The 27,464-nt window shown below is 46.9% G+C and overlaps 2 protein-coding genes across 3 annotated transcripts in view; both read right to left on the reverse strand.

Annotated features, from left to right (window-relative positions):
• Positions 1–9,056, reverse strand: part of LOC110367058 (doublesex- and mab-3-related transcription factor 1Y) — a 27,885-nt gene extending 18,829 nt beyond the window's left edge. Inside the window, exons 1-2 of one of the 2 annotated variants that reach the window (XM_021311429.2) lie at positions 8,736–9,056; positions 8,650–8,675 (exon numbers count right to left, since the gene is read on the reverse strand). In XM_021311429.2, the coding sequence (XP_021167104.2) occupies positions 8,650–8,675; positions 8,736–8,986 (277 nt within the window). In that variant the 5' untranslated portion in view covers positions 8,987–9,056. Of the gene's footprint in view, positions 1–8,649 lie in introns of both variants that reach the window. The other variant, XM_036145676.1, reaches the window with a different exon arrangement.
• Positions 9,057–10,339: 1,283 nt separating this feature from the next.
• pleca (plectin a) overlaps positions 10,340–27,464 on the reverse strand; it is a 104,017-nt gene continuing 86,892 nt past the window's right edge. Inside the window, 5 exon segments of the mRNA XM_036145667.1 lie at positions 10,340–11,015; positions 11,097–16,278; positions 16,280–17,956; positions 18,612–21,959; positions 26,729–26,827. Of these exon segments, the coding sequence (XP_036001560.1) occupies positions 11,755–16,278; positions 16,280–17,956; positions 18,612–21,959; positions 26,729–26,827 (9,648 nt within the window). The 3' untranslated portion in view covers positions 10,340–11,015; positions 11,097–11,754.

Genomic DNA, 27,464 nt, shown 5'->3' on the forward strand with positions numbered 1-27,464 from the left:
GTGTTGCTGCAGGTTCTACGGGTCAAAATGGCCCAAGAGGACCTGGAGATGATCTTTGGGTTTTCCAGCAGGATGGAGCTCCATGCAGAAAAGCCAGAAAGCCAACAAAGTGTCTCAAACATCAGATTTTAGACAGAAAGCTGGCGTATTTGCTAAAGCCACCTTCATATTGAAGCTAACACATAAAATCTGTGGAGTAACAGAGCATTTTACTATGGACTGAAACTGAGAAGGATTTTTTACCCTCCCTGATCAGAAAGTGTCAGTTTTTAATGAGGTAACAGAGCTGATTTAGATGCATTTGGTGGATCAGCAGCCCATGAACTAAAGAAGCTGCTCTGCTCAGTCAGACAGAACTGGATCCTTCTCTCTGTGCAGGAGGAAGTCGAATGTCTGAATGCTAGTTTCATGTCGGCGGAGCGGCGCTGTGGGTTGCCAGGCATTTGCCATGTTGGAGTTCTCTGGAAGGCACAGGGAATGCCAGCAACCCCACCCCCATCAGCTGTCACTTTCTGTTTGTCTTACGGGAACTTTAAAACCATTTAATGAACAACGAACCGCAGACAGCAATAATCCTGCTGCAGCTGCTCAGGCAGAATCCTTCAGGTCCAAAGGCTGGAGGTCCTGCAGAGCATCCTGGCTTCTTCTCCGGGTTGATTCTGGAGAAATTCTGATGAATCAGAATCAGCTGACGCGCACCGTCTTTGCTGAGCAAAAAAATAAAGCAGACAGTTTAAAACCAGTTTGTTTGTCATCAGAGCGCCCAGCCTGGACTGCTGCTGATTACGGCTGAAACGTTACTGAATAAATAACAATTTGGAGCTCGTTTAATGCTTCCAACAGGTTGCATCTGGAGCCCCGGCAGATTTTCCACCTCTCACCAAGGCAGAAATACGTCACGTTTACGTTGGACGCAATCGTGGGTCAGTTTGCCACATTCACAATAACTTGATCCTGGCCAGAGTTTACAGGCACATTGATTGGATAATCAGCATAAATCTTAGACTTAGACAACTTTATTTGTCATTTTGTATGCACAGAGTGCATACAGAATGAAATTTCGTTTGCATACAGCTTGAAAACTACAGTAAATTACAGTAAATTACAGGATAAAGTGCAGCAGTGATTTAAAGGTAAACAATTAAATGTAAATAATGCAGGAGAAAGAGACAGTGTGCGATCACAGTGTACAGGTGAGTATTTTTTAAAAACCATTTGTATGTGCAGAAATGATTTGTGCAAGAATGCATTTTAGAAACTGAGAGTTCGGCAGCATTTGTAATGCTAGATAAGGATGCAATGATGCAAAGTGCAAATATGTGAATGTGGTACAGAGTCCAGTTTATAGTTTCAGCAGTTCAACAGTCTGATGGCAGCAGGGAAAAAGCTTTTGCAGAACCTGGTGGACCTGCAGCGGATGCTGTGGAACCTCTTCCCAGAAGGCAGCAGGGAGAACAGTCCATGGGGGGGGTGTGAGGGATCGCTGATGATGTTACGGGACATGCAGCGATGAAATGTCTTTTATGGAGGGAAAGGAGCCCCGATGATCCCTTCTGCTGTCCTCACCACTCTCCTCACGTTCTTCCAGTCGGAGGCACTGCAACCTCCACACCACACAGAGAGACAGCTGGTCAGAATGCTCTCTATGGTGCTTCTGTAGAAAGTCGTGAGGATGGCGGGGGGCAGGTGGGCTCTCCTCATCCTCAGCAGGAAGTACAGTTGCTTCTGTGCCCTCTTCACCAGTGACGTGGTGTTCACAGTCCAGGTGAGGTTGTCCGTGATGTGCACCCCCAGGAACTTGGTGCTGCTGACCACCTCCACAGCTGAGCTGTTGATGAGCAGTGGAGCGTGGTGAGGCCGGTAATCACCTCTCTCATTACAATTTCATTCTGATTGAGCTTGATCCGATCACAATACTTTTTATTCTGATTACTTTTGTCCATGTGAACGTAGCTACTGACAAGTTGGTAAGACAGAGGAGCAGTTTACAGGTGGAGGACCGTTTCCAGGCTCTGCTAAAAATCTGCATATTCTGCTGTAACGATAGTCTGAGATCAGTAGACGTATCAAATCATTAAGCATTTCATAGTAATAACTTTATGACAAATCAACAGCAGCAGATGGACATTTTCCAATGTCCACCCCCCCCCCCCCCCACACACCACACACACACACACACACGGTGGTGGATGGTGAAGGTTTGGGCTTGTTTTACAGCCACTGAACCTGAGCTCTGGCAGTGCAGAGGAGTCAGGAGGAATGCCAAACACCAAGCCCTTCATCTGTGGTTTCTTTTCCTCTGAAGGCAAAGTTTAAAATAATTATGAACAGACAAGTTGTTCAGACCCGGCAGCATTCTGTCTGTCAGCTCTGAAGGTTCCCGTCTCGTCTTCTTTCCTCAGGACCAACACCTCACACCATCAGTGGAGCACATCGGAGGACGGCTGATGATCGGGGCTCGTTTTACCCCCTGCAGTCCTCATGAACTCGTGTAAACCAAAGCACTGCGGCGTTAACTGTGGGTCCATCGGTATGACGGCTGAAGCTTGGTCCAGTTTCAGCAGAACCTCATGACCAGAGCAGGAAGGCTCTGCTGGCTGAACAGAACAATGATCTTAACCTGGATGTATTCTCTGCTGACAGATTCTTGTGTAAACAGAGGAGACAGCGTCTCTCAGGCTGAAGACGTCCTGCAGCACAGAATGGAGGCGTCCCCCCCCCCCCATCGGCTCAGCAGCACGCCTCTAATTCTGCCATTGTGTTTCTGCACCATTGAGTGGAGTCAATGTGGCCCCATCGGTCCGACTCAAGGAAGCATTCTAACCATCCAGGGTGGTAATTCCTGTTGGAGGTGTCAACAGTAGCAGGCTGGCGGCGGAGAATGAAAAATAATTAAAGCGTTCAGGTTTAAAACAACAATAGGGAGTTCTGCAAAGCTTTGGGCGGCTCCGTAAACTAAGCCGCTTCTCTGGTACCAGCTTTTGTCAGCTGCTAAAGTTCTGAAATTCCTCCAGACCGCCTTCAGATGACGCCCGTAAACTTCTTTTATTCGGGTCTGACTCTAAGACAATCAAAGAGACGGCGGTTTGATTGGACTGCACCGGATCTTCCTGACAGAAGCAGGTCTGGGAACGTGTCTCAGCTTCGACTCCGCCACGCTTCAGACCGCGGCCTCCAACACCCGCTGCACGTTTCAACGTTCAGGGCTTTTTTCCTTAACGCTGACTCCTTTCTTCATGGATGCATCGGTTATATCTCACTGTAGCGATGAAAATGCAAGCACACAAGCATTGCCTTGCAAAAATACGTTTTACCATTTATTTTTCCTTTTCAACCCAAAGACCGTCGCCAGAAATCAGGAACGCAGGAACCATGGAAGCAGGCTGATCGCGCCTGATGCTTAAACCCTGGAGCTGCACGTCTTCTAGCTCCTCTTCCAGCTGCTTCCTGACACGTTTGTGCATTTTGAGGTTTCTTCTCTCAGGACTCTGCTTACATTTACAAATAAGGTCCATATGAGAAGCAGATAGTCTGAAGGTAAGACAATGGGCAGGTCACTAGACTTCACGGGTCTGATGTAGGACAATTCTGATATGGGTCCTAGACGTGTTGGACAGATTAAACACCACACAGAGCTTCGTATGTGAGTTTTATTGAAGAGAGATGGGTTGTGGATGAAGAGAACCAGAATCCATTACCAGGCTGGAGCAGGTGGATGGTGAGAGCAGGAGAACCGGAGAGCGCTGCAGAGGCAGGAAGCCCTTAGAGCAGTGAGGGAGTTCTTGGAGCGCTGGGGTAGCAGTTGAGCCAGCAGTACGGCAGAGCAGAGAGAATCACAGGCAGGTGGGTAGCCAGGTGGGCTGACATGGGGGGAAACAGCTGACTTACGGCGGCGGAAGGCGGCGAGGAACGAAGTCTGATGCATGCAGGGTTGGAGCGTGACGAGGGTGCTCATGAGCAGACATGGGAAGGTTGATGATGAACCAGCAGGGAAGAGTAGACTGAGACGAGCTTATATAGGAAGTTATACAGGTGGAATGAGTCTAGACTTGATTATTGCAGCAGGTGAAACTGATCCTGCGCTCCGGCATGGAGTGGAGCTGGGCTGAGTGAATGGTTTCCATGGTGAAGCAGGAAGAACTAAACCCTGACAGATTTGATCTAAGCACCGGTCCAGAGAGACTAAAATCCACGAGGCCCAGATTAGCATGTAGGCTGAGGACAGGATCCAGAGCCACAAATATCAGATTATCTAAAACGATTAGTTTTTGTGCTTTCACTTGTATGGCATAAATCCTTAAGGCAGTCCTCGGTTTGAAACCCAGCTTGGAGACTCCCTGCATGGAGGTTGCGCGTTCTCGCTGTGCATGGCTGGGTTCTCCCCACCGGACTGCTTCCTCCCACAGACCCAGCTCCCACAGACCCAGCTCAAAACATCTGGAGGAGTTCTCACATTCTCCTCATTAACAGCAGCCATGGCTCACTGATGGAGCTCAGGAACCGGCCCAGATGCTTCCTGTTTAAAACTATTAACATTTATTTAAAGTCCCTAAAGGACAGCCTTTATCTACGATGACACAAAGAGAAACAAGCAAAATAATCTCTGGACGTTTTAGACATTTGATCAAAAACACCAAAATAGATGTTTTCCTTTAACCTTGCTTCCATGTGCAAATGAACCGGGCCAGAGGTTCTGCAGACCCAGAGGTTCTGCAGATGTCTGCTGAGACTGTGCTGCTGCGCCTCCTGGTGGACATACTGCAGAACCCCAAAGTAACACCAGAACCTGGATGGTTAGACATAAAAGTTTCATCTATGGGTGAAAATAAAAAAAGTCTAAATGCTTTTTATTGATGCTGCAGCATAAAAACGTCATTCCCACAGAAATGTGTTTGTATGACCAACATTAAAACAGTTTCACGGCTCCAGTCTCCTTCATCTGGACTCTGTCCAAACCACAGACTGAGTTTTGTATTTTTCTGTCACTGACCTGATCTGCCTGTTCTCCTGGATTTAGCCTGAAACATTTCTGATTTTCACCTGATTTGAGCATTTGGATCTCATTTAGAGTCACCAGATCTCATTTGTTAAAGATCTAAATAAAGTTTTACTAAATAAAGTTTTACTTTATTTAGGCATCAAATTTGTTCCATTTGTGAGGCCTAAAGCGAAAGGATCTAGTTGTTCTAATTTAACTTCACTACAAAATGTAAAGCTTTACGAGGCCTCCGTACCGTTTATCAGAACAATCAGCATCTCTGGTTAATCTGATCCAGTAATAATTTTTACAAATGATATAATGAAGAACACGGTGTGTTTGTGGATCTCTGATCAGTAATATCTGCATTAAGGCAGCAGCTCAGCAGGAAGTTAGTGAGGACGGTCCTCTTCAGATGTTGTTTGTGTGAAGACTGAGCTTCTTCTGTTGCTTCCTGACAACATAAAGTGGCTTTGGGTCAGAAAATCCACAGAAACAAGATTAAACCTGGTAAATCTCAAGCCAGACCTCCAGAAACAGATAAACTAAACATCTCCAGAACTTCCTGCTCAGAAGAAAAAGTACTGGTACAAACCAAGAAGTCTGAAACCTGAGAATCCTTCTGGACTCAGACCTGAATCTTTTTCTCAGTGAGGAGCTGATTTTTCTGTCATCATGACCCAGCAGACATATTTCTGATTAATCCAACCTCCTGCATGTTTTTATCTTCAGTAGAAGGGATTAGTGGGTGGACCAACTCATCCAGAAGACATCCTGATCCCTCCAGACCAGTCAGTCAGAGACCTTCAATATCACACTTTGCTTCAGTTTTCTGAATATTTACAGACACGTTGTGAACCTTCATGAACCCTGGTCTAACCCAGAACCGCTTTTCTTTCTGCGGGTAAAATCCTCCCATAAAGGTTTAGTCCTGTCCTCCTGCTTTCATGGACCCTGACAGCTCTGTTGTAGACAACACGTTTTATTTCAGGTAGCGAACATGGGGTGTAGCGTCCTTTTATCTGATCTAAACTGCTAGCTGTTAACTGAGCTAAAGCTCTACAGCAACCAAAGCTTCAAACTTTTATCAAACATGAACAGGAAATTAGGTTTGGGCAGAAAGTCACAGCAACGTGTGCAGGAAAACAAACTGGGTGATAACATGACGGGAATCTCTGGTCGGTCCATCAGGGTCCGTATCTGTAGGCAGAAGCTGCAGAAGATGCATCGAGGAAACCGTCTGGAGGAGGAGGAGGAGGAAGATGGAAGGGGAAGAAGATCATCCTACAGTCCTGACAAGAAGAACAGACAGGAAGACGCCGCATGAGCCCAACAGAACCAACCAACACAGGATGGACGGATGGATGGATGGATGGATGGATGGATGATGGATGAACAGATGGATGGATGGATGGATGGATGGATGATGGATGGATGGATGGATGGATGGATGGATGGATGAACAGATGGATGGATGAACGGATGGATGGATGGATGAACAGATGGATGGATGGATGGATGAACAGATGGATGGATGGATGAACAGATGGATGGATGGATGGATAGATGGATGGATAGATGGATGAACAGATGGATGAACAGATGGATGAACAGATGGATGTATGGATGGATGTATGATTGGCTGGATGGATGGATGAATGGATGGATGATGGATGAACAGATGGATGGATGATGGATGGATGGATGGATGGATGGATGGATGGATGGATGGATGGATGGATGGGTGATGGATGGGTGATGGATGAACAGATGGATGGATGATGGATGGATGGATGGATGGATGGATGGATGGATGATGGATGAACAGATGGATGGATGATGGATGGATGGATGGATGGATGGATGGATGGATGGATGGATGGATGGGTGATGGATGGGTGATGGATGGATGGATGGATGATGGATGGATGGATGGATGGATGGATGATGGATGAACAGATGGATGGATGATGGATGGATGGATGGATGGATGGATGGATGGATGGATGGGTGATGGATGGGTGATGGATGGATGGATGGATGGATGGATGGATGGATGGATGAACAGATGGATGATGGATGGATGGATGGATGATGGATGGATGAACAGATGGATGAACAGATAGATGGATGGATGGATGAACAGATGGATGAAAAGATAGATGGATGGATGGATGGATGAACAGATGGATGAACAGATAGATGGATGGATGGATGGATGAACAGATGGATGAACAGATAGATGGATGGATGAACATATGGATGAACAGATGGATGTAGCATGTCTGACCTCTGTTGGCAGAGCAGGGTAGTGCGTGACCTCCTGCAGCATCAGGGGTCTGCAGAGGCCCTCATAGAGGCCAGCGTGGCCTGGAGGCAAACATGGGAGGTAGAGCAGGAGGTCTGGAGGTGAAGGAAAGCTGCTGGAGGAGAAGGTTGGAGAGAGGAGCTGCAGATGAGGAGGAGGAGGAGGAGGAGGAACCGGCTGCCCTGAATCCCCAACATGGACCAAACCTGGAGAAAAAGGAAAGAACCTGCAGAGTAAAAATGTTTCTCATCTAGATTTAACTCCTCTGCTGATTTTCTGATTTTATTCTGGTTTTCAGTCAATCTTATTATATTATTATTTTTATTGAAAATAAAAGATGAACAGAAAAATTCACTGATCTGCTAACAAACATAGTTTAGGATAAAATGGTTTATTTTACACGCTGCTGAAAAGTGTTGGACAAGAAGTTAAATGTTGAAATACACATTATTTACTTATTTAAATGATGGCGGCTGTCATGGACATTTATTGTTAAGCAGGGGTGCTTTAATTCTGCTGGTTAATAGTTGCATTAAATAAAATTACTCATTTACGTTTTTATCATTGTTACATGTCTGCCAGCCTTTTGGGGATTCTTTCTTTTGTTTTATTTCTTTATTTGATTTGGCACAAACTGACGGCTCCTTCTCCCCCACAGGTTGTTCAGCTTTTTGGGATTTATTTAAAATAAATCATATTGTCACATTTACAGGCACTCTGACATTTTATTGTGGTTGTTATCATAATTCACCTGAACTCTTAATTATTCAAAAGTTTCTGCAGAACATGAACTGAAAGCAGCAGAACTTCTGTGCTTTGCTAAAATCAGTTGTTTAAAAACTATTTACAGTTTTATTACCATTGATGTAAAATGCTTGATCCAGTTGAAAATATCCACATTTTAATCTTAGACTTGGACCATTTTATTTGTCATTTTGTATACACAGAGTGCGTGCAGAACGAAATTTCGTTGCATACAGCTTGGAAATTGCAGTAAAAATAATCTGCTCTAAATATTTTAATCGGTCCTGAAATTCTCCCTGATTTCTAGCTGAAATCTTCCAGTTTAATTCAGTTTTTCACATTTAGCTCATATTTCTAATTTACCTGCATAAGTTCATATATTTAATAAATTAGTTAATTAAATTATTTTCATTTTTTCTGTTAGTTTCTCTTAACAAAATCAACCATTGATCAAAACAAAACTGCTGTAATCAACACGTTGAGTTTCTTTAAGATAAATTGGGCTAAAATCTCATTAGAATGACTTTAAAATATTAGTTTCTGCTGCAGAAAGCAGAATTTTAATCTAAACGAAACCAACTGGGTTTATGGACCCGAACCGACATGGATTGGTTCTTACAGCTCGGAACATCTCTGCTGTCTGAGCCGGGCTCTCCTCCCGGCTCGGTTCGGCGGCTCCGGGCTTCGGTTCCCATCCTCTCCGGGTCCAGCGCGCCCGCAGAAGCCCCGGGTCCTGCAGCCGGTCCGGGCCCGGGTCGCGGCGGTTCCGGGCCGGTCTTGTGGTTTCGGGCCCGGTCCAGGTTCCGGTGGAGCGCGCTGACCTGGGTCCGCTGGGTCAGCAGGCCGCACTTCCAGCACTCGCAGCCGGAGAACGGGCACCTGCTGTGGCCCTTCTTCCGCGTGAAGACGCCGTGGTTCCGGCACCGGGAGCATTTGGGCTGGCGTGGTTCCGACATGACGGTTCTTATCCAGCCTGGGAACGGGTCTTAAGTTTGTGTCACAGGACCAGCGTGTTGCCGTAAACCCCCCGGGGAAACCCCCCCCCCCCCCCAGACCCAGAGCAGGTGTTAACAGCCAGAACCCCAGAATCTGATCATTTCACGGTCACACTGAGAAAAATAAATGTTAGATATTTGAAACAAAAAGCTGATCTTTCACTAAATTAAGAACATTTAAATTAAACTAAGAAGGGAGCAGATGGTTCTGTGGTCCAACCAGGACCTTCAGCAGAACCTCTGGTGTCTCGGTCCAACTACAGAGCAGACCCTGACCAGAACCCTGCAGCGAACTTAACCCCCAGAAAAGCCCAAAGTTACCACTCTAAGAACCTCTCTCCCTTTTAAAGCTTAATAACCTGCAGCTCTAACTAGAGCTCTAAACGTTTCATTCATTTTGGACACAATTTTTAGGTATTTATGACATTTTTGTCACAGTAACTGCAGGATTTGGTAAAAAAAAAAAAAAAAAAAAAAAAAAAAATCCAAACCAGAAATGATAAACTCACTAATTCAGAAAACTTTTTTTTTTTTTTTGCACCTTTCTGCATAAAAAATTACAAAGTGCTTCACAGAAGGATCATAAAAACAGGAGATAAAAAGCGTGTTTAGTTAGATCTGTTTAACTGGCTTTAAGGACTTTGTAAAGTGCCTCGAGATGACACGTTTCATGAATTGGAGCTATATAAATAAAATTGAATTGAATTTAAGATCACAGAGTCCAATGTGAATGTGGGCCGAACAGAACCTGCTGTCTCCTCGTTTTTACCTTAATGTGGGGAACCATCAGCGGGCCATGGTCACAACTACAGGCTGTCCATGAAGAACTCTGCAATCAGAACCAGAACCACTATCGCTTTCTTTAGAAACACAGAATGGATCTGTATCAAAATGTCAGCTTTAGAGGTTAAAATCTCCAAAATATAATCATTGATAGGACTATTTTAGGCTAAAATTGCACCCAGAGGGAATCCACGCATACACAGAGCCAATAAGTTGTCCTTTAAAGGATTTAAATCCTACAAATGTGATTTATATTTATAAAAATATTGCCGTCTGATGTTGTTTTGAAAGGCGGACATATTTAAAGACTGAAACAATATTTTTACTACAGTTTTTGGGACGTGCACATTTTGCTCGTTGACGGAGAGGAATCCATTTTAGACGACTTTTTAAGTAAATCTGTCGAATAGTTTTATTAGTTAATACTCTGCTCATTCTTCTGATCAAGTAAAAAAATATTAGAAAAGTAAAACCTTGTATGTTTAGTCTTTATTCAGACAGCAGGCAAGACAAAATAAAAATAAAGAGAGATTTTTTCTTTTAATTTGTGTTTATTTACAGGCTTAAGGTGTAACAACAAACTTCCCATTTCGTCCCATTTCTTATAAATACACCATTTCAAAGAAGGCTTGATGACCTCTCACTAAAACACTTCCTTCAAACCTCTGGAAACATTGCAAAAAATAAGCTTTGAAGGATATAACTGTTGCATCTTTTATATGTTAGTAAACCATGCAAAGCAGAAATACAGAATATGAAAATAAAAGGAGATATAGATCAAATGTGCTGCTTTACAAAGAACATGAAAACAAGTTTAGTGTCAAAAACAAACACTGGGTGTGCGGCAAAGCTTAAAGATCTTTCTCAAAGCGATGTTAACTCATGGCTTTTACCTCGGCTCTCTGAGGGAACTAAAGGTTTCTGTGAAATGAAAAAGTCGTCTGAAAATGTTAATCCTGGCTAAAAAGGCTTCAAATCTCAGCGTACCAACTTTTATTTCTTTTCCATGCGTCAGTTTAAGGTCTGCACCGCCTCCTAAGGTTCCCTGTGAAACGGAGAACGTGTTCTGCAGATCTGTACAAATCCACCAAACTAAGCAGCGGAGCAGCGGTTGTGTTTCAGCACGGTGGCGTTAAATCCTGAAGAGCAGAGTCCACACAACGTCTGAAGCTGACGTCTGAGCAACGAGCTGGAGGAGAACCAAGAGCTGAAACACAGAGCAAAAAGGAAAGATTAGATCCCAACAGTCTAGCACTGAAGCAGAGGAAATGCTTCGGACTTTATTCACCTCTCTGGGCTTCCAGGAAAAGCAGGGATTTATATCAGTTGGTGTCAGATGTTGGTCGTCGTGTTTGTCTCCAGGTGAGGATTATTCCAGCGTGCTCACGTTGCTCTGACTGCAGGATTTATGACGGCTGTGTGGTTATGAAGTTTGCTTTATGCGTTTTAGAGTAAATATGGCAGTGTGGCCCAGCAGAGTAAAGATCTTGAAGCTTGGCGTTCTCTAAGCAGACGTTTGATAGACTCCATATTCTGCTCTGCAGAGAAGCTTTTTGTCTTGATTCCAGAAATATACACATGTCCAGAAACCTTAGTTTGTACATCCAATTTGGTTCTGCTAACAGTCCGGCGGTGTTTTTAGGAAATAAATGTGTGTTTCTGGAAGACTAAATGCGCATTTTAAAATCAACATTTAAAAAAGTCATGTACAACTGAGACGTTTGTTGCTCTGCCAACAGAACAGATGGTGGATCTGAAGAGGCGCCATACGCGGCGGGCCTAACAGCGAGTCTAAAATATACAATAAACTGAAGGAATAAGTTGGCAGAAAATGAAAACTTAAAAGTGTTTTGACACGCCCATGCAGAGCAGAATAAAGGAGGTCTTTATTCCACAGGGAAGTAGGCATCTGGTGAGCGTTGTGGTTCTACAGCACATCCTCCTGCTCAGTACCGCCGGCTGTAGCTCGGTGAGCCATAGGACGACGACGAGAAGGTAGTTGTGAAACTAGACCCTGTGGCATCAAAGCTCCCTCTTCTGGAGCCTGACCTGGAACCAGTTCTGGAACCGGAGCGGGATCCAGTAGCTGAACCAGAACCGCTGATGCTGTAGGGACTGTAAAGGCCTTTGGTGGACTGAGACGACGCTTCGAGCAGACGCAGACCGGTCCCTTCCTCGATCATGCTTCTTTCCATGGCATCCTTGTAGGAGATCTTCAGCTTGGTCTTGGGGCAGGTGAGGTATTTGGAATATGCGCTGACGTCTCGTAGCTTCTGGGCTGTGCGGGTGTCTAAGGTGCCCTTCTTCACCGCCTCATCGATGGGGACTCTGCTAGAAGCGTCTGGCTCGATCAGCCCACCGGTGAGATACTGGACCTCAAGGAACCGCTGTCCAGCCTCGTAGTAAAGCCATCCTTTCTTCAGAGCTTGGGCAGCGGACATTTTAGTCTTAGTTCTGGGATCCTCAAACCCGTTGTACGCCTTCTGAGCTAAACTGATGCGGTCCACCATGATCTTATCCACAAGTCCCTTATTCATGGCGTCTGTCAGAGAGAACTTCTCTCCGGTGTTGGGGTCGATAATCCCGCCAGTGCAGGCCTGAGCTTCCAGCAGCCGTTGGCCTGTTATATTGTCCACGAGGTTCCGGTGAATGGCCTCTGTGACCGAAACCTTCTCCAGCGTCTCTGTGTCCAGTATTCCAGCCACAGGCCCGGTCTCCTCGGTTGGGTCGTTCCACGTGGTCGCTGGTGTCTTTATGGAAGGTATCGGACTCGCGGTGTAGGAGGAGGAGGAGCCAAAGGAGGAAGAACGTGATCTGCTGCCGCTCATGTTCCCAGACAGCATGTCCGCAAACTCTGTGATGGACAGTGTTCCAGAGCGGTACTGATCCAGAGCAGACTTGTCGATCAGGCCTCTTGAGATTGCATCATCGATGTCGTACTGCCGTCCGGACCTTCTGTCGATGATCATGGACTTTACAACTCCATCAGAGGAGGTTAAGGTTATCTCCTCCCATTCACACTCCTGCTCTGACAGCTCCATGTAGGTCTGCTGGTCAATGAGACCTTTTTGATATGCTTCATACACGGACATCTCTTTGCCCGACTCCGGATCAACGATGACGACCCGCCGTTTGCGAACCGAAGACTTGGAAGACGTCTTCCTCTCCCGTTTCTTCTCCTTCATCAGCAGGAGGCGAAGGCCGGTCTCAGGGTCCGTCATACATCTCTCCATCAGCTGCAGGTAGGTGAGGTTCTCCTCTGTGTTTGGGTCAAAGAAGCCCTTGGTGTCGTCGGAGGGGTCAGTGAGGATCGTGTTCATTTCCTCATCGAAGAGGCCGCGCTCATAAGCCGTTTCAACTGGCAGACGGTGGCTCCCCTGAGGATCGATTATCCCCCCCGTGGCGATCTGGGCCTCCAGCAGCCGGATCCCGTGGTCTTTCAGGATGAGATCCTTTTTCATTGCCTGGAACAGAGAAACGACCTGGCCTGAGTAGGGGTCTCTGTAGCCGGTGACAGCTCGTTCGGCTGAGAGGAGTTTGTCTTTAAACTCTTGGCCAACGACTCCCAGTTTTACAGCTTCTGTGACATTCAGCTTCAGGTTCTTGATGGGATCGATGACATATCCTGTAGCGGCTTGAGCTTCGAGCAGCTCAAAGGCGGTTCCTGGCCTGATCATGTTCTTCTTCATCGCCTGGTAAATGGAAAGGCGGTCTTTGGTAGATTCCACGTACACGCCCGCGATACAGCTGCTGCCCTCAAGGTACTTCTTCAGTTCTCTGCTGACCTCTTCCACCGTGATGATGCCTTCAATGAGTTCATTGTAGGTCTTCTGGTCAATAATCTGTGAACGGAGGAGCTCATCTGCAGTGATTTGTTTTCTAAGACCCTTGAAGAGAAGCCGTCTGTCCGCCAAGGAAAGCAGCCGCAGCCCGCTGTCTTTATCCACTCTGCATCTCTTCAGCAGCTGCGCGTAGGTCTGATCCTCGTCCGTCGTTGGGTCGACGTAACCGCGCACATCTGCCGTAGGCTCGGTTATCCGGTCCAGGGTTTCCCTGTTGATGTATCCACGCTGCAGGGCCACATCTACAGGGAGGTGGAAGTAGTATTCGGGATCCATCAGTCCTCCGGTGGCATTCTGGGCCTCCAGAAGGCTCAAGGCATAGTCTTCAGGAACCAGGTCTTTCTTCATGGCCTGGAAGAGAGAAATAACCTTTCCGCTGTACGGGTCCCTGTATCCAGTCACTGCACGCTCAGCTGAGAGAAGCTTGTCATGGAGCTCCGGGCCAACAAGGCCCTTGCGTACGGCTTCATCAACTGTTAGGAGCTCGTCTTTTACTGGATCAATCATGAATCCTGTTGCTGCCTGCGCCTCCAGGAGCTTCAGAGCAACTTGGGGTTTAATCTTGCCATTCTTCATAGCCTGGTAAATGCTGATTTTAGAAGGAGTGTCTGATAAAATCCCTGCTATGCAACCGGTGCCAAAGAGGTACTGCTTGACCGAAGGCATCTCCATCACCTCTCGGATGCTCATCTTCTCTTGTTTCAGGAGGTTGTACGTGTGCAGGTCAATGATCCGAGAACTGTACAGCTCCTCGATGGTAACTCTTCTCCTGATCACGTCACACGAGATGCTCTGCTCCAGCTTCAGCGTCTCTCTTTGCTCGATGATTTCGATGATGATGATGAGCATCCTTTCCTTTGTGATGTGGCCCAAGCGATACTGCTCCAGAAGCCGCAGCCTCTCCTCTTCAGGGAGCATGTTTGAGTTCATGACCTCCCAGGCGGTCATGCTCTTTCCTGCAAAGCTGGGATGCGGGATCTCAATCTGGGTGTTGGTCAGATCTTTCTGAGCTTGCTCCTCGGTGTATTCGTAGGATTTCTCCGTGGTTGCGGGAGCTTCCACCTTCGACAGAGGCAGGTAGCACAGACCGGTGCTGGGATCTCTTCTGCATTTCTCCAGCAGCTGTTTGTAAGTCGCCCTTTCGTTGGTGTTGGGGTTGGTGAAGCCCTTGATGTCGCCCGTCGGTTCGTTGAACGATTTTAACATTTCTTTAGTACAGAAGCCGCGCTGGACGGCGACGTCGTTGGGAACGCGATGGCTGCTGACGGGATCGATCACGCCTCCGGTTGTAATCTGGGCTTCTAGAATAGGAATGGCGTGTTCCCTCAGCACCAGCTCTTTCTTCATGGCTTGGAACAGGGAGATCTTATTGCCCGTGTAAGGGTCACGGTATCCAGTCACTGCTTTTTCAGCCGACAGCAGTTTCTCGTGAAGCTCAGGGCCAACTACTCCAGCCTTCACGGCGTCGTCCACAGAGTACTGCTGGTTTTTCACTGGATCGGTTATAAATCCGGTGCCAGCTTGGGCCTCCAGCAGTGCCAGTCCAGTGTTGTGCTGTAACATGTGCCTCTTCATTGCCTCATAGATGCTAAACTTCTCGTCAGAGTCTTCCATAGTGACGCCATCGATTCGGTCAGTGCCACGCAGGTACTTGCGGACTTTCTCATTCTCACTGACTTCTTTGGGAAGCTTTTTCCCCTGCTGGAGTTGGTCAAACGTGGCTTTGTCGATGACGTTGGAGTCGAGCAGTGAGGCGGCAGTGACCGGTCCTCTCAGGCCTTCAAAACCAGCTTCTTCCTTTGGTTTGTTCTCTTTTTCGTAAACTGTTGTTATCACAATCTTTATCAGCCTCTCAATTGTTACCAGTCCCATTCGATACTGACGGATCAGTTCTATTCTCTGTTCCTCTGTGATGTACTCAGAGTTTATGATCTCCCAAACGGTGACTTTCCTGCCTTTGAAAGGTCCGTACTCCAGCTCCATGGTCTCCTGGTTTAGCGCCTCTTTCGTTTTGGCCTCGGTTATCTGTTTGTCCTCCTTTGGCTTTGGAGCCTTCTTTGACAGGGGGAGCAGAGGCAGCCCCGTCTCTTTGTCCGTCACACATTTATCCATGAGTTGTGCGTAGGTGGCATCCTCCTGTGAGTTGGGGTCATAAAATAGTTTTGTCTCGTCTGTGTTTTGGTTCAAGGTCTTGCTGATTTCTTCATCAAAGTATCCTCGCTTGCAGGCCACGTCATTAGGGACGCGGCAGCTCTTAATGGGGTCGATAACTCCTCCTGTGGAAAGCTGGGCTTCTAGCAGACGGATGCCCTGGTCTTTCTTTACTAGGCCTTTGCTCATGGCTTGAAAAACGGAGACCTTTTTGCCGGTGTACGGATCACTGTAGCCGCTGACGGCTCGCTCTGCCGACCGGAGACGCTCATGCAGCTCTGGACCGACAAGACCCGATTTGACAGCTTCATCAACAGGCATGCGTTGGTTTTTTACAGGATCGATCAGAAACCCTGTTGCCGCCTGCGCTTCGAGGAGATTCACAGCCGTCTCTGGGGAGAGCAGTTCTTTTTTCAAGGCTTGATAGAAAGCCATCTTCTCCTTAGTCGCTTCGTTCAGGAGCCCCGCGATGCTAGGGCGTTCCTTGCAGGGCCTTTTTCACAGCCTCCATCTCAGAAACCTCCTTCACTGAGATCTTCCCATTGCTCAGTTTGTTGAACAAGTCTTTGTTTATGATCTTAGACTCCAGGAGCTCGTTGGCAGTCACCGGAGCCCTCAGACCACTGAACACATTCCCACCCTCCTTCTCCTTGTCTTCCACAACAGTGATGACGATCTTGATGACCTTCTCCACGGTGATCTTGCCCGTCTTGTACTGGCGGATCAGTTCTCTTCTTTGCTCCTCGGTGAAATACTCTGAATTTATCACCTCCCAGATGGTGACGGTTTTTCCTTTAAACTTTCCAAACGGGACGTCGACCTTGGACCTGCTGAACACCTCTTTGGTCTCCATGTCCGTGTAGGTTCTCTCTGCCTGACCGGCCTTTTCTGTCACCGGCAGCATCAGCAGGCCAGTCTCCGGGTCTTTGGTACATTTGTCCAGCAGCTGTTTGTAGGTGAGCGGCTCCTGAGTACTGGGATCAGTGAATAACTTGGAATCATCGCTGGGATCCGTGAGCTTCTTGTTCATGTCGGCATCAAACTGCCCCTGCTTGTAGGCAGTCTGAAGCGGGACTCTGTGACTGTTGATGGGATCCACGATCCCGCCCGTCGCTAGCTGCACGTCCAGGAACTTGGTGGCTTGCTCTTGGTCGATCAGACCCTTCTTCATGGCCTCAAACAGGGAGATGGTAGCTCCGGTGAACGGATCTTTGAAGCCGCTGGCTGCTCGCTCAGCAGAAAGCAAACGCTCATGGAGTTCAGGCCCAACTAGATCCTCCTTCACAGCCTCGTCTACGGAGAGGAGTTTATTCTTCACTGGATCGACGACGTAGCCTGAAGCAGCCTGAGCTTCCAGAAGCATGGCAGCAGAGCTTGGGGCGAGCTTGCTCTCCGCCATGGCCTTGTAGACGCTCATTTTCTCCTTGGACGGCGTCAGGACGCCCCCAACGCAGCTCTGGCCCTTCAGACAAGATCGAACCTTGTCCGTCTTTTCAAGCTCCTGCGGCGAGACTTTGCCTTTCTTCAGTTTGTCCATGTCCTTCTTGGTAAGGACGCCAATTTCGAAAAGTCTCTCTGCAGGAACCTTCTTTCTGATTCCATCAAACGCTAGGGGAGATCTTCCGTCTTTCTTCCCCCCGTCCGTTTCCACCGACCCGTTCAGAACCTTCTGTGTTGTTCCCACCACCGTCATTGAGACCAGCTGCTCCTCAGGAACTTTCTCCGTCTGGACTTCCATCTCTTTTGTCTCAGACGCACTCTCTTTAGAAGCGACCTCCAAACTCTGCACTTTCTCCCTCAGCTTTTTGTTCTCCTCTTCCAGGAGCTTTTCCTGCTCCAGCCTCTTCTTTTCCAGCATTTCCATCTCCTCCTGCTTGGCCTTCATCTCTGCCTCGGCCTCCTTCTGCCTCTTCACGGCTTCGTCCATCACGGCCTGCAGCTTCTTCCTCTCCTCCTCCATGAGCGCTCGCTGACGCTCCTGTTCTTCCTTAAAGGCTTTGGCCTTTTTCACTTCCTCCTCGTACTGCTTCTCCAGCTTCTTTTTCTCGTCTTCGACAGTTTTTTCTCTTTTCAGCAGCAACTCCTTCTCAGTGAGGAAAGATTGCTGAAGCTGCACTTTCTGCTGCTCAATCTGCTGCTGCTGGGCTGTCGCCATCTAGTGGAGAAAAGGAGGATAAAGTTGGTAAAACGGATACCATTCAGTCAGGCATGTAGAAAACTGATCAAATATTCCCCGTATTGCTGAAAACATTTAGTTTCTACAGTCAGCTGCTACATTTAGAACCAGTGATGGAAGTTTAAAACTTACAGGACATGAAGATGTCGCTTCTTTAACCTCACAGCCTCTTTCTATATTTTAATGCACATATTCAAGTTCTGCAAACTAAACGTTTCACAGGAGAGTCCCCAGACATCTTTACCTGGGGGCCCTGGTCCCGCTTCGACTGACCAACGGACCGGTTCTGGAGAACCGGCTCTGGTACCAGGACTGATTTAAAGACCTGGAAGGTTTCTGGTGGAAAACAAAACCTGCAACTGATCAACTCTGCAGGTATTTTCAGAGTTTAAAGAGATTCTGCGACTTTTCTACTAAATTTGGTCCAAAAGCAAAAGTTCTATGAATGTTAGTGAGACTGGATCTGTTACTTATTTAGTTTATCATAGGAGTAAATAAAGGAACTATCATCGCGTTCCTGCTGAAGTTTCTAACGGTTTCTGCCGTTTACAGGAACCGTTAGTTGTGCAGCTGGAGGTTTGAACCGGACCGGGCTACCAGCTGCTGCTGCTGCTGCTGCTTTCAGGGACTCTACCTCTTGAGTTTTCTTCTGAAGCTCCTCGGCGTCTTTTCTCAGCTTCTTCTTTTCGTTCTCCAGCTCAGATATGGCTCTCTTCAGTCCGTCGGCTTCTCTGGAGCTCTGCTGCATCTGCGTCTCCAGCTTCGCCACAACAGTTTCTGACACTTGCTTTTCGGAGTCTTGGAGTCGGGCTTTAGCTTCGTCCGCCTGCTTCCTGAACTTCTTGGCCTCCTCTTCGGCTTTCGCCTGAGCGTCGCTGAGCTCCTTGACTCTGAGCTTCAGCTTCTCCGCCTCAGCAGACGCTTCCCGCTGCCTGGATCGCTCCGTCTCGAGAGACTTCTGGAAGTCCTCGGTCTCCTTCTCCAGGCGCTGCTGGATCTGTTGTTTGTCCTGCTGCAGTTTCTTGGCCTTTTGCTGGGCCTGCTCCTTCAGTTTCTGCAGCTCCTCTGCTTCAGCCTTCAGCCTGGTGGCCTCCTGGATGGCCTGCATCTTCTCCTTCAGCATCTTCTCTGCCAGGAGTCGTTGTTCGGCCAGATCCGACTCGGCGATCTGTCTCTGCTTGGCCGCCTCTTCAGCCTCCACGGCGAGCCGGGCAGCTTCTGCTGCCAGCGTCTTCATCTTCTCCGCCTCCTCCTGGAGTAACTTCTGGGTTCTGTCTTTGTCTTTCTGCATGAGGAGCCGGTTTTGCTCCTCGATCTTGAGTTTAGCTTTGAGGAGCTCGTCCATCTGATGCTTGACTTTGGAAAGTTCTTCCTCCACCTGTGCTCTCTGCTTCACGGCTTCGTTGACTTCACCTTTGACCCTCTGCAGCTCGGCGTCCAGCACTCCTCTCTGCTTGTCCGTTTGCTCCAGCTGCAGCTTGATGGCTGAAAGCTCCTTCTCCACCTGGCTCTTCTGCTTCAGCGCCTTCTCAGCCTCTTTCTTGTGTTTGGCCATCTCTGCATCCGCCTGCTGCTTCTGCTTCAGCGCCGCAGCTTCGGCCGCGGCTCGCCTCGACGCCTCCTCCTCCGCCTCCTTCCTCAGTCTCTCGGCGTCCTGCTGAGCCTTGGCTTGTTTCGCAGCTTCGTCTTCTGCAGCCTTCCTCTGCGTCTCGGCCTCCTGGGCTTTCTGCCGAAGCGCCGCGGCCTCCTTCTCTGCTTTCTCCTTGGCCTTCTCGGCCGCCTCGGCGAGCTTCTTGGCGCTCTTGAACTCGTCTCTGAGCTTCTCCTGAGCCAGGACGTCTTCTTTGTTCTTGCTGAGGACGTTCTGGGCCTTCTGCTCGGCGGCGCTGCATTTCTGGGCCGCCTCCTGGACCAGCACCACCTGCCGCTCTGCCTCCTTCTCGGCGGCGGCTCTCTGCTTGTTGGCTTCCTCCGCCTTCTTCTTGAGCCGCTCCACCTCCTCCTGGGCGGCTTTGCACTGCCGAGCCGCCTCTTCCTCTGCTGCGGTGATCCTCTTCACCTTCTCCTCGGCCTCCTTCCTCTTCTTCTCCTCCTCGGCTGCCAGTTTTTTCAGCTTCTCCGCCTCCTCCTCGGCTTTGGCTTTGCTCTTCTGCGTCTGGTCGGCGGCGTCCTTCAGCTTCTTCAGCTCCAGCTCCAAGTCGGACTTCTCCCTCGACGCCTTCTCAAAGTTGACCCTGATGATGTGGATCTCCTCCTCCACCACCTTCTTCTGCCTCAGCGTCTCCTCCACCACCGTCTTCTGCCTGTGCAGCTCCGACTGAGAGGAGCCCTGCAGCTGAGTGATCTTCTCCTCTATCTCCTGCTTGTGCTGGGCAGCCTGGTCCTCCAGGAGCTTCCTCTGATAGGCCTCCTCCTCCGCCTTCCTCTTCAGTCTCTCGTTCTCCGCCTCCTTGGACTTCAGGGCGATCTCCGCTTCGGTCTTGACGCGCGTCGCCTCGTTGATGGCGGCCAGTTTTTCCTTGAGGATCTTCTCGGCCTCGGCTCTCTGCTGCGCTGCCTCTTCTTCTGCCGCCTGCCTCTGCTTCTTCGCCTCCTCGGCCACCGCTCTCAGCCGGGCGGCCTCCTCCGCCAGCTGCTTCATCTTCAGCGCCTCCGACTCCAGGAGCTGCTTGCTCTTTTCCGTCTTCGACAGCGTCTCCTTCTCCGCCTTGACCTTCATCTGCAGCAGGGCGTCCATCTCGCTGCGCACTTTGGCCAGCTCCTCTTCCAGCCGCTTCCTCTGGCTTTCTGCCGCGCTCACCTCGTCCTTCAGGCGCTGGAGCTCGCTGTCCAACAGCGCCCTCTGCTGGTCGGCGTGCTCGAAGTCGGCCTTCAAGCGGATGCACTCCTGCTCGGCGGACAGCTTCTGCTGAGCGATCTGCTCGGCGAACTGCCTCTGCTTCTCCAGCTCCTGCTCGGCGTTGTCCTTCTGCTTGAGGGCAGCTTCCTCGGCCTTCGTCCTCCGCTTGGCATCGCGTTCGGCTTCCACCTTCTGCCGCTCTGCTTCCTCCTGAGCCTGGCTCTTCTTCTGAGCCACCTCCTCCGCTTGCAGCCGCAGGCGCAGGGCCTCGTTGGCCTTCTGCCTCCATGTTTCCAGCTCTTGCTCCGCCTGCTCCCTGGCTTTGTTGGCCTCCTCCTGCTGCTTCCGGAGCCGCTCGGCTTCCTCCTGCAGCTGCAGGACCGTGCCCTGCTCCTTCTTCAGACACTTCTCCAGCTCGGTGGTCTTTTCGCTGAACAACACGGCCTTGGATTGCATCTGGGTGACGGCGCTCTGCTGCGCCACCTCCTCCACCACTCGGATCTGCCTCAGCTTCTCCTCCTCGGCCTGCTTCACGCGCCTCTCTGCTTCCTCCGCCTGCATCTTGAACTTCTGCAGCTCCTCCAGGGCTTTCTGCTTCTGCCTGGCCGCCTCCTTCTCGGCTTCAGCTCTGCGCTTCAGCTCATCTTCAGCGCTTTTCTTCCTCTGGCTCTCCTCGGCCACCTGCTTGCGGAGCCTCTCCGCCTCGTCCTGAGCGGCTTTGCGGAGCTTCTCGGCCTCGCCGGCTTTGTCTCTGAGGTTCTGGAGCTCGGACTCGGCCGTGGTTTTCTGCTTCATGGTGGTCTCCAGCTGGATTCGGATGATGTGGATCTCCTCCTCGATCTTGGTGCGACTGTCCAGCGCCTCCTTCAGCTGCTGGCTCTTGGACTTGATCTCCTGCTCGGACAGACTCCTCAGCTGCTGCAGCTCCTGCTGGATGGTCTGCTTCTGCTTCTCGGAGTCCACGGCCACGTCCTGCCGCCTGTTGGCCTCCTCCTTCATCTTCAGCTTCAGCTCCTGGGCCTCCTGCTCTGCTTTGGCCATGGACTGAGCCTGAACTTCAGCCAGCTGCTTCTGCTTCTCTAGCTCAGCCTGCATCTCTGCCAGCTTTCTTCTTTCCTCTTCCTTCAGTTTTTCTGAAGCTTTCTGTTTTAGTGGGAACAAAGAGGAGAAGGTTAGATCAACGTTGGGAAACAAAGGTTCATAAACATGGAAACACGTGGGAGCATTAAGCTGGAGTACTGAAGCTGAGAGTAGCCGTCCTCGTTATCGTTTCCATCGAGGTTTCCCGAGAAAACCAGAAAATGTGGCGCTAAACAATTTCCCTTTAGCGCAGAAAGGATCTCAGCAGAAACGAGAGATTTTTCCTCGTTATGTTCGGACGATGAGAAAAGAAATCGTTGCGTAATGCTGCTCATTTTCTCATTTTTAAAAAAAATGAGAAGCAAAATCTGGAGATAATTTATTACTTGAATAAAGAAACAGAAATGAAGATAATGAGAGAATATCTGTTTGGATAAAACTGATCAAACTAAACATAATATCTCAAAATGTAAAATCATCTTCAGATAATTTTGTTTTCCCTGTTTTTCTTAAAACGATGATCTCAAGATAAGAAGATCCTTTCTTTTTCTTTATATTAATACAAAGAAACAAATGACATATTTGTTACTATTTTATAATTATATGAAATATTTTGGTACCACTTTACTTGAAGGGGTGTGAATAAGAAACATTACACTGTCATAAACATGAAGGAGACGTTATGATGGTCCATTACTGTAGTCATTAAGTGTCATTCGGTAAATTATGACACTTTTAATGCAACGTTTGTTTGTTTAAAATACAATGTTTAAAATATCTTTGCTATGATAACTTGACATTAACCAAGAAATCATAACCCATCATAAACATGTCATAACAGGTCTAATTATAAAGCTTTAAAAAGTTATTTAGATGCATGTTTTAAGATTACATTTTCACATCTGATTGGTCTTAACTTTGGCCGTCATTAGACTATTTTAACTTTCATTAATATTTTATTTAACCTCAAGTAAAGTTGAACCAGTAGAAGTAAAGGCAAGTTTATTAATAAAGCACTTTTCAGTAATCAGATGATTCAAAGGGCTGCAAATATGTCATTAAGTGGTAATTTTTGGTTCTGTTAATGTCAAGGTATCATAAAAATATTTTAAATAACGTCGACTTTGCATGAAAAATGTCATAATTTTTCCAAATGACACTTAAAGATAACAGTCATTAACCTTCATAAAGACTCCATGTTTATAACAGCGTAATGACTGTTTTATTCACACCTTATAAACTGATACCAATATTTCATTAAATTATTTTAGGTTTTTCATTTTCTCCAAATGAAGAGTTAATATCAGAAAACAAACGTTTTTTGAAGAATTATAAATAATAGGAAATGCTGATCTGAGATCGGACCGCTGGGAGAACCAGCACACCACCAAATGTGTCCAGATTAAAAAAAGTTTCTTTACTAATTCTTCTTTTGCTTTAGGGATAAAATATCTCGTTATGTTGAAGTAATTCCTCGTTCTCTGTGAAAATATCTCAAGTAACAAGATGTTATTTTAGGAATGATTTCATTTAAATTTCAAAAATTTCTGTCTCTAAATAACAGGAAGACAGAATCTTGTTATACTGAGATATAATTAAAAAAATAGCTTTTTATGTTGAGATGATGCATTTCTCCTTTTAGTCAAGACATAAATGCATTTTTAGAGATAAAATGATGTTTCTTTGGGGAAAAGTGGTTTGTTTTAAGCTGACAGGATCGTTTTAATTGATGTTGGGTGTTTTATGTGTAGACGTGGTGATGATGGTGCATTCAGGTACCGTCTGTAAAGTAAATGATTCATAGTAAGTTACATTATTATTCTCCAAACGCGTAGAGAAAACCACATGGAAAAGATTCAGATTGTGGACGGCCAGCCTCGGCTTCTGTTGCCACAGAGAGAGAAAACAGATTTTAATCCCAAGATTTTACGTATCAGGACCCGTGGTCACCTGCCAGGTGTTCAGGTGAGGCCGTGGTTTAAGGCCTCATGAGGATCTGATTTATTTAAATGTCCTGATAGATAAAACTGAAGAATTAAAGGGACCTGTGGTTTCTTTCTCAATGACGGCAGCTTGATATCCAGCAAAACATTTTAGTACTAAAGAGAAAATCCTGTCCCGCTAAATTCTAGTGTTGGTCATGAAACGTCGAGCAACAGGTGAACAGTTTACGTCACAGCACAGGACGACACGTTACTCACATGCTTCCTGACACTTTAACTCACCTGTCCGTTTATTTTTACACATTTATTCCAGACGGCAGCTTAGCTTCCAGCGAATGTGAGAAACTGGAGTCTCTGATCGCTGAGAACGTTTGGATCTTACATCAAACTCAGCATCACAGCTTTTATTTCCTCCAGAGGCGGAGATCACCTAAAGGCACCAGCAGGATTACAGCTGGGAAGGGTTTGATCTACGTTTAACTACGCGTCCTTAACTTCCTGCTCTTAAAACTGAACAGGAAGTTCAGGAAACAAACTAGAATCCAGATAAAGATGGCTCCCTGCGGTTCTGACGCTGAGGGACGACCAGAACCAGACAGACAGAAACCGTCTGCAGGCTTTAAAACAAGCCAGAAGGTTCTGGGTTGAAATCCCAACCTGGTCTTTCTGCTGGAGTCTGCGTGTTCTCCCTGTGCATGCCTGGGTTCTCTCAGGGTACTCCAGCTTTACGGAGTCGGTTCTGTGATGGACTGGCGACCCGTCCAGGTGGAACCCGCCTCTTGTTCTCCAGCAGCAACATGTGGACCTTCGTCCTTCATCTCAGAATCCTGACATCATGTTAAACCCAAATGTTTCAGACCCAGAACCACTAGGATGCTGCAGCTGGTGCATTCTGAGACGACCGTTTACGCCACAAACTGCTTCATCTTTGCTTATTTCAGTCACCTTCTAATATTTAAACTCTTTATCTTTAAACCAGCCTCTGACTAAAGGCATAAAATAAGTGAGAAGAAACAAGCAGGAAGTTCTCAGCAGCATGCAAACACAAAACTCTGACGGCAGACGTCTGAAACATGCATTAGTTTGAATAAAGGAAAATAAAAAACACATTTCTGAGCAGGAGGGATGCAGCAAACGGATGAGAAGCCCAACAGTGAGTCTGAGGACCAGAATGCAGCGAGCAGCAGGTGAAGCTCAATGATTGGACCGCTGCGAACAGCAAGGAAGCTTCAGCGTTTAGAAAGCTGTCAGATCCTGCAGGGTGGAGCTGAAACAGAAGCTGAATTCATCGTTTCATCATAACTAGGAGCTGGAATCACAGTAAAAGGATCAAAACTGATCACTTTTTCTCACTTTGCTGCTAAACAATTCAAATAATTATAGATATTATTTGTTAAATATTGTCTAGCATGTTTGCATGTCATCAGGATTTGCTGGTTTTTAATTTAAACTTGAACGTGACCAAACTCTTAAATCCAGTCCACTTCTTGGACTGGAAATTTTTTTAAAAATAAATAAAAATAAGAAATCTTTGGACTAAAAAGGGACCCAAACATTTTTATTACCGCAGTCTCTAAATCTCTGAATCTGCTGTAATAAAATCCTGACTTTATGCAGGAACAGCATCTGATGTTTTATTATGTTTGTGGATTTTGGAGAAAAGGCTTCAATTATTGGAGCAGAAGTTTATAGAACAGTTGAAGAAAATTTGAAAAAATAAATATTTGAGCTGACTCTTCACGTTCTGATCAACAGAATAAAAATATTTCATAAAATCTGTAAAGTTTTTTTAATAAGGTTAAAGGTTAGCATGAACGCATCATTATGACGGAGCTTAAATAAACTTTAGGTTTAAATCAGTTTTGGACCGGGCTGCACGCTTTTAGTCCCTAAATGTTCAACACAGTTCGGGTCCAAATGCTTCTTCAACTTCCCAATAAACCAGCAGCTGGATGATCCAACAGAACAATGAGTCCAGACTGGTTCTGGATCCAGGTTCTGGAACGGCCTTTCCAAAGCTTTGACCAGTTCCATTTATGGACCAGTTTAAAGGGCCGGTTCTGCCCAGCTGAGTGGCCCGATGGGAGACACTTTGGGTGTTCTTATAGAACTCTGAGCTCGTTTGGACCTGTTCAAGTTTAAAAGAACTATTATAAACTATTATAACTATTATAAACCAATATTATTGTGACACTGATGCAGCAAATTCTTCTGTTGCACAAAACAAATTCAATTTTAGGAATAATGAGCAATCTAAATCTTTATTATTATTATTATTATTATTATTATTATTATTATTATTATTATTATTATTACTATTTTAGTCGTTATTAAACCTGAAACTGTTTAACTTGATCAAACTGAGACGATAAAAAACGACGTAGTGGCTAAAAAGCCTGAGATCAACGTCTAGAGAACAGAAGCTGGATCTGAAAGGTTTCTAAGGTTGTGAAGCTTCCCTTCTCCACAGACAGGAAGTGATGAAATGATGTGGGGGGGGGGGGGGGGGTCGTTCTTAAATACCTGGCAGGTAAATTCATCTCTTAAACGTGTGAACAGAGTTCACCATGCGAGCCGTTAGGAGGAGCCAAACAGAAGATAAAGTTAGAAACCAAGAATCCGTGAGAAGCAGGAAGCAGCAGTGAAGCCTCCTAACCAGCAGGTGGAGCCAGAGCTGGATATGTGACCCCATCAGGTTCCTGTTTCCTGACCAGGTGACATGCTTTAAATGAAGGACGCATGAAAACAGGATGAAACTGTGCGCTTCACCGCCGTCCTCAGAACCGGGCTGACTGTCACCTACATGTTTTCAGCTCAGGAGGAAACTGACTCCCACTGCGCTCCAGTTAGCATCCGAGCCCCGGAGGCCTCAGCGACGCCCGCACTCACCTCGTCGTCCTCCAGGCGGCGCTGCGTCTCGGTGATGAACTTGATGTACTGGCTGGTGAGGGTCATCAGCTCGCTGTAGCGGGTCCTCAGGGTGACGTACTGAAGAGGGCGGAGACAGAGAGCGGCTGATTAACGGCGTCTGACCTGAAGGCTAACGACACGTTGGCAACGACGTCGCCTTCAGAGCTTCACGTCTTAACTTATATCTATTAAAACAACATTTTTAACTATTTTAATACATTTGCTTTAATATAACTTAGGACTGGACGATATAAAAAAAAGCATACCGATAAACTACAAATCATATCGATCGATATCGACAATTATCAACAAATTCAAAACTTATATTTTATGCTGTTGCTTAATTATTTATTTTTAGATACAGAACAACAAACCCTGAATTCAAAGTCAACCCTTTATTTAACCAACTTTTTACCAAAACTGCAAGTTTTTAACAAAGAAAAAAGAACATTTGCTCTCTGAACTCTGTGAAGGGGGCGGAGCTTAGTTCCTGGGTCTGCGTTGTGATTGGCTGGGAGGATCTAATGATGTAATATTAACCTACATGACTAGAATGAAAAAGAAAGGAATGAATGAAAAAAAAAGGAAAACCTTTTTTCCTATCGATCGATATATATTGTTATTTAATTATCGTCCAGCCCTAATATAACTTCTTTTATCTTTTATCTGAGAGCCTTCTGACGGACGTGCAGCATTGTGATGCAACGTCTTTGTT

The sequence above is a fragment of the Fundulus heteroclitus genome, chromosome 13, assembly GCF_011125445.2.
Source record: "Fundulus heteroclitus isolate FHET01 chromosome 13, MU-UCD_Fhet_4.1, whole genome shotgun sequence".
In the NCBI taxonomy this organism is placed as follows: domain Eukaryota; kingdom Metazoa; phylum Chordata; class Actinopteri; order Cyprinodontiformes; family Fundulidae; genus Fundulus; species Fundulus heteroclitus.